Here is a 14,943-nt window from a genome sequence, read left to right on the forward strand (position 1 = left end):
AATAAAATGTTCCATTGCGGAACATCTGAGTCTCCGAGGCCAGAGAACAGGTGGATGGGTCATCTTAGCTTAAGAAGCAGCTAATCTTCTTTAAAGACTTTCATTAGTCAGGGTTTTTACTGCAGAGCGGCCCCGTCTGTTCCAGGGACTTTCTCCTCTTTTCAGACGCATTATTAATTGGATTCTTGTGCTTTTTATTGTACTGTCAGAGTTTAACCGTAGCTGTAAAAAAAGAGTTGTTGTCAGAGATGCTTCTGATACAGGCTAAAACGCTGGATCAGGTTTTGGCGAGTACGTGAGTCTACACAACGATCCGATATCACGTTATTATATCATTTATCAGGTTATTTACGCTACACAGGAACAACTGCAACATGTGTGACTCGCTACCCGATCCATCCACTACTGCACCACTTAGCTAACAGCTCATAGATAAGGTATGGAGGTTGCATTGAGCTACATTACGATGTGTTCAAGTTCTATTCAGTAAAAAAGAACTGTATTGGGCAGATTAAATTATAACGCTTTCACTATATTTTCAAATGTAGATTTTGGTGAGAAACTTGAATGAATACAATAATTAGAAGGATAATTTAGTTTTTTTGGGATACTGTATTAAATGCCGTTCAAGGGTTGCACATGTTTGTTGCCAGTTAGCCCCAAAATAATTAATTTGAATAATATTTAGAGATCTATGGACTTAAAACTATCCGTTAATTTGTAAAGAAATTGTGTGGAAAAAAACAGTAAAATAAATGAATATATTTGTTGTGTTTCTGTTTCATATTCTTCCTGCTTTCCTTTCCAGCGAATCCTCTCACAACCACTAATATTTTATCTTGCGAGTCCAAACCGGCAGGTCGGTAACTGCAGCTCTTTTTAAATGTTTGGGGGCTGAATCAGCACAGGGGAAGGCAGAAGGGAGGAGGAGGGAGGAGGAGGGAGGAAAGGAGCAATGCCCTGCAGTCCTGCAGAATGGTTTATTAAAAGGGGGAGCAAAAAGAAGAAGAGACAAGCATGGTGGGGGTGTGTATCCGAGCGCTTCACCCTTAGCCCTCTCTCCCGCGGTGACTCCCCCTCTACCCTCCATCACTCCGCTGGCTTTTCCTTCCCCTCCACACACCTTTTGACCTCCGGGGTTCCACTCAACCGCTGACCCACATTAACTAAACTCTGCTGCGATTACTGGCACGGGGTACAAACTCCACCTTTCTCCCTTTTTACTCCCTGCTCCTCTCTCTCGCTGTTCTGTGCAGCTGGAAAAAATCCCCCCCCTTAATGTGTATAATTTATGTGAGTCAAAGAGCCGCTGAGTGACAGCAGGGATAGAAAAAATGACAGGGAACACATTTTGGATTTGACAGCGCAATAAAGAAACAGATTGTCAGATGGAAAAATAGGGAGAGGATGAGTGGATGGCTTCAAACAATGCTCGCATCTCTCTGACGGGCTTTTGGCTGATGTTCTAATCCTGTCGACGCAGGAATCGGTCCAGCTCGCAGCACTTTGCAAATCTAAACAATCCACTGGTTACTTTGGTGGAAAAGCACCAATATCACCCCTCCTCCTTTTTTTCCAAAATCCTCCTTCCCTCGCTGCAAAGAACGACACTTTGCCGCTTTCTGGCTGACCTCAAAGTGCTCGCAGAAGAAAAACATAATTAAAAAGAATATATATATATATATCCCAGCTCTGCAACTTTCGCTCATAACCGAGCAACTCTCTCTGTCGCTGAGGCATGCAAAAGTGTAAACATAGAGGAGGGATATATAAAAAAAGAAAAAAGAAGGAGAGAATCCACACACAAGCAGACTCCCATTAAAAATCCACCTGCAGCTGCTCTCTAATTGGGCCTGGGTAGCGGGCTAAAAAAGCTAACGCCTAGTTAAAGGCGATATAATTGGGCGCTCTGCTTTAGGAAAGAATGGAATAAACGAGTCCTCCCGTCTCAGGTCAGCCTCGTCTCAACTGGATCCATTAGAGCAGATAATTGTCTTGGACGGCTGAGCGTTCGCTTCGCCGTTGCCACAGCCGAGCGAGAGGAAACGGTTGGCCTGCCGTTTTTAAAGGGAAGTCTGACACTGGACAGGGGTTGTTGGTCCCTGAACGCAGCATCGGAGCAGTGATCGGAAATCAAATGCTGTAATCTATCCGTTGATGCGTTTATCTCCAGGCTTTTTGCCACCAAATTCATCAATGGATTTATCTTTTGGTTTTTATTTGGCTATCACAAGGACGATTTAGATAAGAGTATCTGATAAAAAACGTATTTCAGGTGTCACTGAATGCCCTTTTTTTAGTTTTGAAGGTTGTTTATATGAGCTAGCGATCCGTCACAAGGCGAGCAGCGTCTCTTGTTGCTCTTAAAGAGAAAGATCTTCCACGTTCTTCGTGTGGATCTTTGGTGCCAAACACTCTGTAGCTGTGATGTGGTTCTAGCTCTTCCCCAGAGATCAGCTGTCAATCAAACCTCGGCGGCGGCGGCAGTGTGTCGCCTCTGTTCTCAGATTTGATTTATTTTTTTCTACAGTTGGCCCCTTTGGTTTTTTTCCGTCTTTTCAGCCGGGAAGCTCCGGCTGGAGGTTGGATCACTTTTTGTGCTGCAGTTTGTGCAGCAACACAGAAAAGAAAGTCTATATTCATTCATAAGAATATGAGGTAGATTATTGGTTTTGGCGAGACTGATTTGAAGAAAATGTGACTAGTCATACGTTATTTTCTAACCAGTATTGCTATTTCAATTTCAATTATCTTCTATTAAAAGAAAGGCCGACAGGCTTATGTTTGTTTAACATGGTATTAAACAAGAATAATCACAAATTCATCTTGTTTCTACATGAAAAGAATCTGATAAAATAATCCTTGTTTTAGTCCTCATGGGTTCAAACCAACCACACCAATGTAGGATCATACTTATGAACATAACTCATTAGATTTATACTTAACATTACTTTGTATTAATCAAATATAATCACGGCATTACATCTCTGAGCTCCAGAGGACGGTACAGTGACAGTTTTACAAAATGTCGTGCTATTCCTTTAAAACTAAGATTTCAGACAAATCTGTTCACCAGCTGTCAGTAGTTTACATTCAACCACAGTAGGTCTACCTGTCTTAAACACAGTAGATCAACTAGATGGTTTATGTCAGAAAAGACGCTCCACTCCTTATGTTTTTCAACATCAAAAATGCAGTTAGCAAAATAACTACAGCCAACAGAATGGAGAGAACTGATGGTAATTGACTACAGCCGGCCACAGTTGTTATTATGAACAACAATAAATATTTACTTTAATGTGCTTATGATAAAATATTGCATAATCAGTCAGCCCTAGTTTTGCCTTTGTGTTATCCCTTTATCAGAAAGTAATTTCATGTAAAACTCCTCCATATATGTTTCACCACAGTGTTTCCATTCAGATCAAATTACACACTGTTCATTTCTCTTGAATTATGTCCTGATTTATGTTGTTATTTTTTTCCTATCTTGTTTATTTTACAGGCCTTGTTGTGCACAAGCAGGATATCGTCTGTTAATGAAGACATTAAACTTATTCTGTGCATGTGTGAACTTAAGCGTATGTCTCGGCGGCTCATGTGGGCAGGCTGTATCATTAAGATAAATGACATCGCACATCCGCTGCCAAAACACACACACACACACACACACACACACACACACAACAAACCCGTCATGGCGCTTAAGGTTGCGTTTTAGCAAAAGGACCGTTTTCTGTTTACCCCTCTGGCTCTCTTTGTCTCGTTCTCCCGTTATCTCTCCCTCCATCTCCATCCCTCTTTCAGCACAAAATGCCAAATTGCTCCATTTCTCACTCGTTCCCCCTCCTCCCCGGCTCATCCACTCATCTGGTTATTAACTCCAAACGCATTAAACCAACAGCGGCGCCACGATATTCCCCAGACCGTCCTAGTCGGAGTAAAAAGCCTGAATGCACACACCTGGGTCAAACTGCGAAATGGATTCTGCATGACGCACAACGACGACACGATTTGACGCTTTGGGGCCAAAAACAACTAATCTGGGACATTATTAAAGGAACGATGACTGCAGTTTTGGCTTCTCCCTAAACTGAGATCATTTAAATCATTTGCAATATGGATTTTTGGAACCTGATGCATTTGGAGTGATGATATCCCTTCATGCCAGAAATATTCAGACTTATTCAGAGGTATTTCATCCCTGTCAGGCTGAAGAAGCCTCTCAAACAGCACTTACGGCCGTCATGTGACGCCAGAGGATGACAATAATAAAACAGAAGGATTACGCTGATCCTCAGATATCCACTTTGCGGTTTTGACGTGCAGAACTGTGCTCCAGCCGGAGCTCTGAGCCGGCATTAAGTCTTGGGTTTTTTATCTTCCACGTCCTGTAATTAATCAGTAATTTATTCATAGCTGTCCGAGCCCAATGTCTGCCCAAGTCTGATTGCCGTTTTTAAGACAATATTTCACAGCAGGGTGGACATGCTGGTTCAATCAAAGGCAAATAAAATAGATAGCTTTAGGTAGATCAGCAGCGACTGGTGTTAAGATGTGGATCAGGCCTAAAAACACGCACATGTAGTTCATGTGCGTGTAAGTATGCAAGTCAACCTGAAGTTAATTTGTTCCGATGGAAACCACGGTGATCTACGATGTGTTTGTAAAACTCCTCATTAGGTTCCAGATGTTGGAATTTTGGACGGACCATACACGATGTGTTCCAAAGGAAACTAGCATAACAAATGAATAACTAAAGGAAACAGAGCTTTGTGAAAAGTTCAATGGCATATTTAGCCAGTTTAGTTAAATATTTTTGCTTAAAGACATATGAACCACCATGCATGCACTCTAAACGCCGCAGAGCTAGCATGCTAACAATAGTAGGTAAAAATGCTGTGCTCCGAAAATATGACTTCTCTCCCATTTCCGTGCTGGCGTTTCTATCCATCCATAAAGCGATGCACTTCCTGGCATTGAACACTAGGGGGCATACTCCGAATACGTACACAAAACAATCTGTGTAAATAAGATTGTACAAAGAAGGCCTTCGAGGCGCTACGCTGTAAATAAAGAAATAGATGCAAGCAGAGAAATGTGATGTTGGAAAAGGATGTTTTTTTTCGCCGAAAACTCAAAATCGGTGAGTGGACGTGTCTCATAATACAATCTAAGTCCAATGTTTTGATTGACGAACAACGATTTCTCCACGTTTCTCTGATGATTGTCAGTTTTCACCTGAAATCGGACAGTGTTGAGTCTTATAGACTAGACCTGACCTAAAATCAAAACATTCCAGTTCCAACTACCAACCCGACAAACTGTATCTTAAAGGGGTTAAGATCTCGCCAAAAGTCATTTTTTTACCACATCAGCAGCTGTCAAATGACAACAAGGACTAAAGTAAATGGTTATGTTTAATCTCTATTTAACTAAATTAGTCTGGATTTTCGCTCACATCCTTTAACGCCACCAAACTTTACTTCTGTTTCCAGGATGTTGAAATGCTCGGTGGCTCTTTAGCTCATAAACTTTATCTTTATTCGCCGCTATTTTTGGTACTGCACATGTGCAACTCTCAACAGAGATGGCTCACTCCTTAGATAGTTTGTCAGAAAAAAGTTGAATTGCCAAATTTACAAGCACGACGTGGCATTTTACTTGCAAGCGGGCAATCCTTATCGGCATTCAACTCAAAAGCTGTAGCTTGATGAAGAATCATTTCTTCATAATGATGCCAGTTAGAGAACAAAAACAGAAAAGTACTTCCTACTAACAAGTCATTAAAAAAAAATCTTGAATCTCATGTCCTCCATAAATGTAGGAGTTGAACATTTAATTTGCTTGCATAATTCTCCCGCTGTCAATGAATGTTTACCACGTCGTGTTGTTTTCCGTCTTTTTGTTGTCGACGCTCTCTTCTCCACTCGCAGAAGTTCCAGCTAATGAGGATTGAAAAAAAACAGAGAAGTTGTAAAGGCTCGTTGCTGCGGCCGGGGAAACTTTTTTTCTTCTCTACGCCTCAGTGGGACTAACAAGCTCATTTAAATCAAAACTGCTGTTTCACGCAAAAAAAAAGAAGTTGGAAAGAAGAGCCTCTGGGTCACCGTCGGGGCACCAGAGCGGACTCATTTGCCCCCAAACGGCCGAGCTGCTTTTCAAACAACACCGTCACTAATTTAAAATAAACACGGCGAGGGAAGCGAGGGGCCACAGATTCCCTGACACCGGCGAAATTACCGTCGGTGAAACCGCGCAGGGGGCCGCTGCGGCTCCCTGGAGCTGAGCGGGTGCACATGAGGCCACGGCGGCTTACTTAACTCGGAAAAAACAACAACAACAACAAACGGTGCTCAAAGCCGGCGAGTAACAAGGCCAGTAAGAGCCCAATCATATGCTACATTTCCTCTTAAAACACTCCACCTTGCAGGCAGCAAAGCGGGAAAAAATGAGGTGTACAGAAGGAGATTGTCATAGAAGAAAAAAATAAATAAAAAAGGCATGGTAGGTGGCTGTGTGTTTTTGATCCCCTGTAGAAGTGGCAGTGAGCGATACTCTTGACTCATCAGCCACGAAAACAACTCATTTCAAGGGTAGTGAAGATGGAGCAGGGGATTTGAGGAAGCTGTAGGAAAGGAGGAGGAACTTTGGCCCTCTGTGTTTTTTTCCCTTCTCTCTCTCCTCAGACACGAAAGAGTGAGAGAGAGAGAGAGAGAGAGAGAGAGAGAGAGGGAGGGAGAGGAGACTGATGGGAAGAGGAGTCATCTCAAGGCTAAAAGATTCACAAACACACAAAGCGCATGACAAGTGTGTTGGTGTGCAAAAAAAGAAAAAGAGTTGATTTGGGTCTTGGCAGAACGCTGTCTCCAGGCCTTCATAGGCTCATATGACTCAGTCAGAAAAACAGAGAGAGAGAGAGAGAGAGAGAGAGAGAGAGAGAGAGAGAGAGACTAAAAACAGAACCAGACTGAGTGTAGGTGCAGAAAAGTCAACGACGACACAGCTTTTAGCTGCTGAAAATTAAATTCATTTTCAAAACTCAACAGCGTGTCATCATTTAGAGCTCCTGTTACCTCGTCTGCCTCTGAGATTGTCCCCAATAAAGCATCTGGCAGCACTGTCTGTGTTTCAAATGTCTATAAGGCATTATAAACATACTTATAATGTGTTATAACATGCTTATAACATTGCATTATCATCTCCCTTCTTCTTATCTATTACTAACTAGCAACAGCTTTTCTTAACAATGGTTGTGCCCCCCTTCAACCAGATTAGATGATAATAACCAGGCGGCAACTTCCGGTTCAGAGGAATTAAGCCAATGCTGAAGTGTCTTAAAGCTGCATTCTCTCTCCTGTCCACCAGGGGGCGACTCCTCTGGTTGTATAGAAGTCTATGAGAAAATGACTCTACTTCTCTCTTGATTTATTCCCTCAGTAAACATTGTAAACATGAGTTTATGGTCTCAATCTCTAGCTTCAAGTCTTCTTCAATACAGCATGATGTTCATTTAGTAAATGATGCTCCATTTAGAGTCAAACAGACCATAAAGCAGGGGATGCTTTAGGGGCGGGGCTACCTTGGCTACACTCCTCAACAGTTTAAATATGGTCACTTCTGTTTATTGGATCCAAAAATCAAAGATGGCGACGGCCAAATCGTCGAACTCGAGGCTTCAAATCGTCAACAACTGCGTCCTCTTCCTACATACAGTGTATGACGATAACCTCTGTGTTTCACTGCTGCAAACACTGTCAAAGTCAATTAATACATAAATCAGTCGATCATGCTCATAAATCCTTCACTCAACTCCATTTTTTCTGGCCTATGCGTCACCACTGATTCATATTTTGCTTCATATTTTGCTTCCTGTGACACTTGGAAAACTCCTCAAATTTTCGCTTCACAGTTGGAGGGAGGCGCCTCCTTCCCTTCCTCCCTCCCTTCCTCTCTTTCTTCCTCTCTTTACTTTCCTCCCACTCTCCGTGTCTCATCGGGAGTGTCATCGCACCCCCCCCACTCCGGCTGACGCCTGTTAATGTGGCAGCGCTATTGTCTTCCCGTTTGGTTGCTGCTGTCTCTTTTGTTTGCTCTCACACTTGACGAATTCATCAAAAGGGGTAAAAAAAAGAAAAGGAATGGGAGAAAATAGCTGCAAATCATGCCGCTCCGCACAATTGACTGTTTAAGTCTGGCGGGGCGACTCTTTGTCTTCAAATGGTGCACGAAATGTGTGTTTGTGTATGTCATTTTGGACACATATATCACTTGTTCTGCCTTTAACGAGGTGGGACGGCCCACTGACGCTGCTGTGACGGTGAGGAAGCGTGCGCTCATTCTGCGCTTGTGTGTGCTTAATGTTTAACCTCGGTATGATTGTAATTGAGTGTCTATTTGTGTATCTGCATCCATTCAATTCATTTAAGCTGGCAACAATAAAAACATCCCATTACAAATTAAATTAATAGTGAGGAAGATTTTCATTCTGTCTGATGAAAGAAAGGAAAGAAGGAAATAGGAAGAAAGGTAGCAGAAAGGTAGGAAAGAAATGATGACAGGAGAGAATAAACAAAGATGGATAAAGGAGGAAGATGAAGAAAAGGAAATAGATTCCAAAAAAGGAAGTAAGATGGAAAAGAAACAGGACAAGGGTTGGAAGGATAGAAAGTAAAGGAATGAGGGTAAGAAGGGAGGAAAGCAAAAATAAAGGAAGATGGAAAAGAGAAAGGACAAAGGACAGATTGAAGGAAGGAATGAGATATATAAAGTAAAGGAATGAGGGAAGGAAAGAAGGAAGCAAATTTAGAAGGAAGCAAGATGGAAAAGAGAAAGGACATAAGAAGGAAAGATAGAAAGTAAAGAAATGAGGGTAAGAAAGAAGGAAAGAAGGTAGCAAAAAAAGAAACAAGACAGAAAAAAGAAAAAAGAAAGGACAAAGGAAAGATTGAAGGAAGGAAGGATAGAAGGTATAGGAAATGAGAGTAAGAACGAAGGGAAGATATGGAAAAAGGAAGGAAAGTGAAACTAATTCAAAATAATTATAGAATAGAAGAAGAAAACCAAAAGAAAAGGAAGCAAAGAGGAAATAAAGAAGAAAGACGTGAAGGAGAAAAGAAAACAGAGAGAAAAGGAGGGCAGAAGGTAGGAAAGGAAATGAAAACAAAGGGAACGAGTCAAACTAAATCTTAATCTTCCATCAGACGTTGTGAATCGGCCCCAGGCATCGGATCAGAGCAGTGAAGTCGAACGTAGAATATCTCCCACTGAGAGGGAAGCAAACTGATTAACTCTGTGACTGAATAAGTCCCGCCTCCTCGTACCTTTGCTCTGTGGAGGGTTCTGGCTGCGGTCTCGGAGGATGTTGATCTGGTAGACGGCTCCGTACGGCTCGAACAGCTCCTTCAGCTCCTTCTCTGACCAGGAGCGCGGGATCTGGCCCACAAACATCTTGATGGCGTCCGGGTCCGGCTGGTCCGAATGCTCCAGCGCCCCGTTCATCTTCCCGGCCGTGCCGTTACTGTTGAAGAGGCAGAAGGGAGAACGTTAGGAGCTTGTTTATGACCCAAAACACGGTTAGGACCTAGACTCGAGTTCACAGAGTCATTTTCATCATGTGCTAAGACTTTTTTGTATCCTCATCTTCTTAGAAAGCTCAGGCTAAACTGGGAACTGTAACTGATGTGTATCTCATGCATTAACAACCTTATGATATTGTGTAATTTCTGCATACGACACTGTTATACATCTTATACTTTTTAGTAATTTTTCATGAAACAAGAGACGTAAAAAGTTACATTACATATAGCATGTTGTGCTGTGAAAACCTCGACAAAGACAACTTCTGTAAAGCCAAGAAAAGACGCTTCGTAGTTCAACTTTGTGACAACGTCTTTATAAAGTGAGAGGATTTTCTTAAACACCTAAAAACCAACAACTTATTCCTTATATGATAATTCAAAAAGAGCCCCCAAAATAGTAGATTTCACTAGACAAAAATAAGAAATTAGTGTCTAGAAGTTATGGACACACAATCATGGAGCGTGATGTGATTTTAACAAATGAGAAAAACATTAAATGTAACCGTAAAACCCATTCAGACACAGGTAGACTTGACATCAGACTAGAAAGTTGAAAACAACAAAACTAAATTTTGTTCTCAAAACCTCCGTCATTTTTCTCTGGTGTTAAAAAATGAATGATGTTGATGAATTTCTACACACTGCACAATAAATAAATCTTCATGTTTTTGCACAAGGGAAAATCAAACAAGGACAAATAGAAAGTAACATAACTTAAAGCATTGCTGCGCTGTGAAAAACCTCCACAATGTCATCTTTTCAAAAGCTGACAAAAAACAGCTTTTGTGACAAAGAATGTTTGAGTCGAGAGATAATTCTCAAAGAAACATTAAGTCCTTCAGTTTAGGGGCGGCTGTGGCGTAGTGGAGAGCAAGGTAGTTCTCCAATCAGAGGGTCGGTGGTTCGATACCCGGCTTCGGCAGTCGATGTGTCCTTGGGCAAGACACTTAACCCCAAGTTGCTCCTGAAGGCTTGCCATCGGTGTGGACTGGATGATGAATGTTAGTTAGAGTCTGATGGTGGCACCTTGCATGGTAGCCTGTCATCAGTGTGTGAATGGGTGAATGATATGTAATATACTACTGACTGTAAGTCGCTTTGGATAAAAGCGTCTGCTAAATGACTGTAATGTAATGTTTATCTGAAAAAATCCCAGATACTTAAATTTCACCTGACACATTTATGAAGTATGTCCTAGAAGTTAAATCATTTTTGCGTAATTTTAACCAAAAGAGAAAAACACCCCCTTAAGACAGGACCTCTGCAGCTAATTGATAATCAATATATGACCTCGAAAACAACCTGTAGGCCGTCACAAGAAACCTTAAACTCCCATTAATAGAAACTCCCTCCTCACAGCAGTGAGGTCAGACGCCTTTCAAAACCAGGTTTTATGGAATTTTATTCCTGAAATTTGCAATTTCTATATACACTGACGGACACATCAGGAAACCGACGCGCCACGCTGACCCTAAAAGTGGATGTTTCTGATAGTGAAGATGCAGCGACGGATCTCCTGAGGACGCCAGTAAATCCGCTCCGTAGGACTGAGCTGAACACAGATTTCATTCCTGCCATTTTTTTTTTTTTTTGCAGCACAACAACAAATAATAAGTACACGTGCATGGTTCTTCTTTGTTTTTTTCGCCCTCTCCAGAGACACCTCATGAACGTATCGATGTGTAAACGTTTGCATGCATGAATGAGCGGTGGATCATCGGCGTAGCGGCGTGTTCGATGGTGAGGATGTGTGTGCTGCAGAACCAGTACAGTAAAAACCTCCAGGGCTCCTCTATGACGGCACACAGATGCTGACACACCGGTCGCTCTGGTTACATATTCCACATCTGGAATGCATATGGAAAATGGATGTTGAAGCACTTCCACCCTTTTTTTTTTTTCAGCCACAGAGCTACAAGACTTTATCTTCACAAAAAACACACCGCGTCCGTCCAACACGTTTTGGAACGCTAACTCCAAACGAATAAAAGCGGAGTAAACGGCTTTCAACACCAGCACGCGGCAAAGCGTGACTGTGTTTTTTAAGGACAATCATACGCAAATGGCTGCACACACACACACACACACACACACACACACACACACACACACACACACACACACACACACACACACACACACACACACACACACACACACACACACACGCACACATCACTGCCATCAAGGCCTGTGGTCTACTTAAGATGGCTGAAAACCAATCCAATGAAACCAAAGTCATCGTCCATGCTGTTTTATTGCTCCAGTTTCCCTTTTGTTATTCTCGGCAGGAGAGAGAAAGAGCATTATCTTAAGAGGCGAAAAACAAAACAAAGCCAAATCCCGAGCTTGGTTAGCTGACAACACTAATACCACCCTATAAAGCTCAGCAAGAGGGGAAGAGAGAGAGGGAGAGTGAAGGGAGGAAGGAAGGAGAGGGGGGGGAGTAAAAAACAAAACATCCAGACCTTTGAACGCGAGCCATCCATCTTTTGCAGAGGGAGCCGAGACGCTCGGCAGAATCGCCCAATTCTTTGAAGGACTTAAAGGACATGTCAAATGAATAAAAAAACACCAGAACCGGAGAAGGAGTCAACGAGCCAAAACCGCTGCTAACAGTCCTTGAGGGCAGCAAGCGCTCAAGCTAAGCTGTCCGATAAATCGCAAGGGTGTTGGGGATGGGGGGCCCGAGGGAGCCCTTTAGGGTGGGGGGAGAAAGAAGGGAGGAAGGGAAGGAAGGGAAGGAAGGAAGGGCAGTGGCGAGGAGTTACTGTCCCGATCGACGGCTGATGTCAAGACGCATAAACGGCCGTGAACTGTCGCTGCAGCACATCATCCCCGTCGCACTCTGACACACACACATCAGCTGACCCGTGTGTGTGTGTGTGTGTGTGTGAGCAGAGAATAGCTGGAGACAATCCCTCATTGTTGGTTGTTCATGTGAGGCCCTCTGGGGGTCCAATGGGGGAGACGATACAATAGCCATAGTGTCTAGGACGCCATCCGCCCGCTTAAGACAAAATGAATACGGGCTCACACTTGCGGCCATGAGGCGTTTTTGGTTTTGTCGGACTCAGAACCTTCTCCTGTACACTGCATGCTCCGTCTTCCCCCCTCGAGGTGGTTGGGAAAGTCGTGTGACTCTCCTCGCTACAAAGGAATGAGCGCCTCTTCCAACTCGCCCCCGTGGCCAAGACTGACAAGGTGTTATTGCAAGCAGACAGAGCTTTAGCGCGTGTGTGTGAATGTGTGTGTGTGTGTGTGTGTGTGTGTGTGTGTGTGTGTGTGTGTGTGTGTGAAGCTCAGCAGGAGAGTGTCCTGGGGCTCGGATTAAGTCGTTGAGTGGATCCACTCCTGCCTTTGCCTCTCCATCTCCCTCCCTCCTTACCTCCTCCCCCCTTTTCTTCCTCCTCCTCTTCTTCTCTCTCCCCCCTCTCAATTTGAGCCAATTGTTTGCCTTAATGGCTTAACTATTGCTTCCATCACTCCAGTCTCCCTGCAGCATCGGGGGCCGTGACAGAGGGCTGATCTACACTGAGTGTGTGTTGGTGTGTGTGTGTGTGTGTGTGTGTGTATAGGTCTTTGAAGCAGCTGCTGAGGGCTGTTATTCCCTCACCTCACACTCACATTAGACAGCCGGCTCGTTCATCCAAACTACAGCTGCACATTGACCATAAAACCCTTACGACGGCGCTTTATTTATTCATTCATGATCTTCGTTTTACACTCGCAGCTCCTCAGACGGCGCCTCCATTAAAGACACTCATCCACAATGTTTGGCAAACGCACAAACTGGCTTTCCTTTGCGGCGGTGTGACGAGACGATCGATATCAATCACCATGTCTGTCGGGATGTAGTTAGCTTAGCTTAGCATAACGACTGGAGGCATTGGGGAAACACATAGAAAGTCTCTGTCTAATGTTAAATACGTGTCTCTAAAGTCTTATAAGCTCTGTCAGGAGGATCGTGTGATCGGCCGTTTATGCCCGTGTGTGACTGTGCATGTCTCTGTCCGTCCGTCCACGGCTAATCTTCTCATTCTGCTGCAGCAAACTGCATCATATTTTGGGTGCACAGTTATGGCTGCAAGCTCAAGCTACCTCTTGCAGTTGCTCACACTTCCTCAAAACACCTTTTAGAGTCAGTTTAATACTGCACACTTTAATCGTCCAAAACCATAAAAGTGTGCAAACTGTTGTCCCCTACTGTTTGCACACTTTATTGCTAAAAGTCAACTAATCGTTGCATCATAAAATATGGATAAGTGCGGCTTTAAGTGCATATAAACTGTCCTCTTACTGCGCTGTAGCTCTGTGAAGGCCCACCACTAAGAATCAAACTGAATATTGTGCATGCTAGAGGTAGAGGGAATAAGCTCCGCCTCCACAGACGCAGAGTAAACAGCGACAGCGTCGAGCTACCTGCAGCATATTAACAGGCCCTCTCTCTGCCTCGTTCACAGCTGGAGTCCGACAGGAAGTCTGATAGAAACGTCGCACCAAAATAAAAAAGGACAGATGGGGACGAGACGGAGAGGACGAGCGAGGCAGGTGAGAGTGGGAACAAAAAAGAGAGCGAGAGAGAGAGGAGGAGAAGGATGCAGATGAGCCGGGTCCAGGAGTAAGCACAGCTCAGAGCTCAGCATGGGTTCTCTCTCAGAAACCAGGCACATGCACGCACACACATGCACACACATGCACACACACATCACACACATCACACATGCACGGGCTACAGTTCAGGCTGGCTGCGCTGATCCTCCTGCTGTTTTTCCCTTCTGTTTCTGCTCTAAAACACACATCCTCTCTGACTCCCTTAACCCCTCGATCGCAAACACACACACACACACACACACACACACACACACACACACACAACAAAACACCCCTCACACACAAACACACCCACACGCACACACACACACACACTTCAGTGGTTTTCGCGGAAGGGCCGAGCTGTCACACACTCCTTCTCATTGGCAGCGTGTTTGCAGGGTGTGTAACGGTCCCACAGGGGAACTAATCTTGTTGACAAGCAGAGTGAGAAACATCAGTTCCCCCCCCGAGGGAGCAAGGCAGCCAAGGTCAGCCAAGGTCAGCTCCACACACACACACACACACACACACACACACACACACACACACACACACATACACACACACACACACACACACACACACACACACACACACACACACACACACACACACACGAAGACTGTCACCTCAAACGTACACACCTTGGCAGATTCTTACACAACTTTCACGCTGACACAAAACACAGCGATGATTTAATATCATCACCTTTAGACGAGACGTGTCATGACGTTATGATGTCATTGTTTTACGAAATGTGTTTCCT

At 43.7% G+C, this 14,943-nt stretch overlaps 1 protein-coding gene across 8 annotated transcripts in view; it reads right to left on the minus strand.

Annotated features, from left to right (window-relative positions):
* Nucleotides 1-14,943, minus strand: part of celf2 (cugbp, Elav-like family member 2) — a 200,219-nt gene that overhangs the window by 68,398 nt on the left and 116,878 nt on the right. For all 8 annotated transcript variants that reach the window (XM_054624840.1, XM_054624838.1, XM_054624835.1 and 5 more), the window contains exon 3: nucleotides 9,324-9,520. In XM_054624840.1, coding sequence (XP_054480815.1) covers nucleotides 9,324-9,520 — 197 coding nt within the window. The remainder of the gene's footprint in view (nucleotides 1-9,323; nucleotides 9,521-14,943) is intronic.

Source organism: Anoplopoma fimbria, chromosome 23 (genome assembly GCF_027596085.1).
Source record: "Anoplopoma fimbria isolate UVic2021 breed Golden Eagle Sablefish chromosome 23, Afim_UVic_2022, whole genome shotgun sequence".
Taxonomy (NCBI): Eukaryota; Metazoa; Chordata; class Actinopteri; order Perciformes; family Anoplopomatidae; genus Anoplopoma; species Anoplopoma fimbria.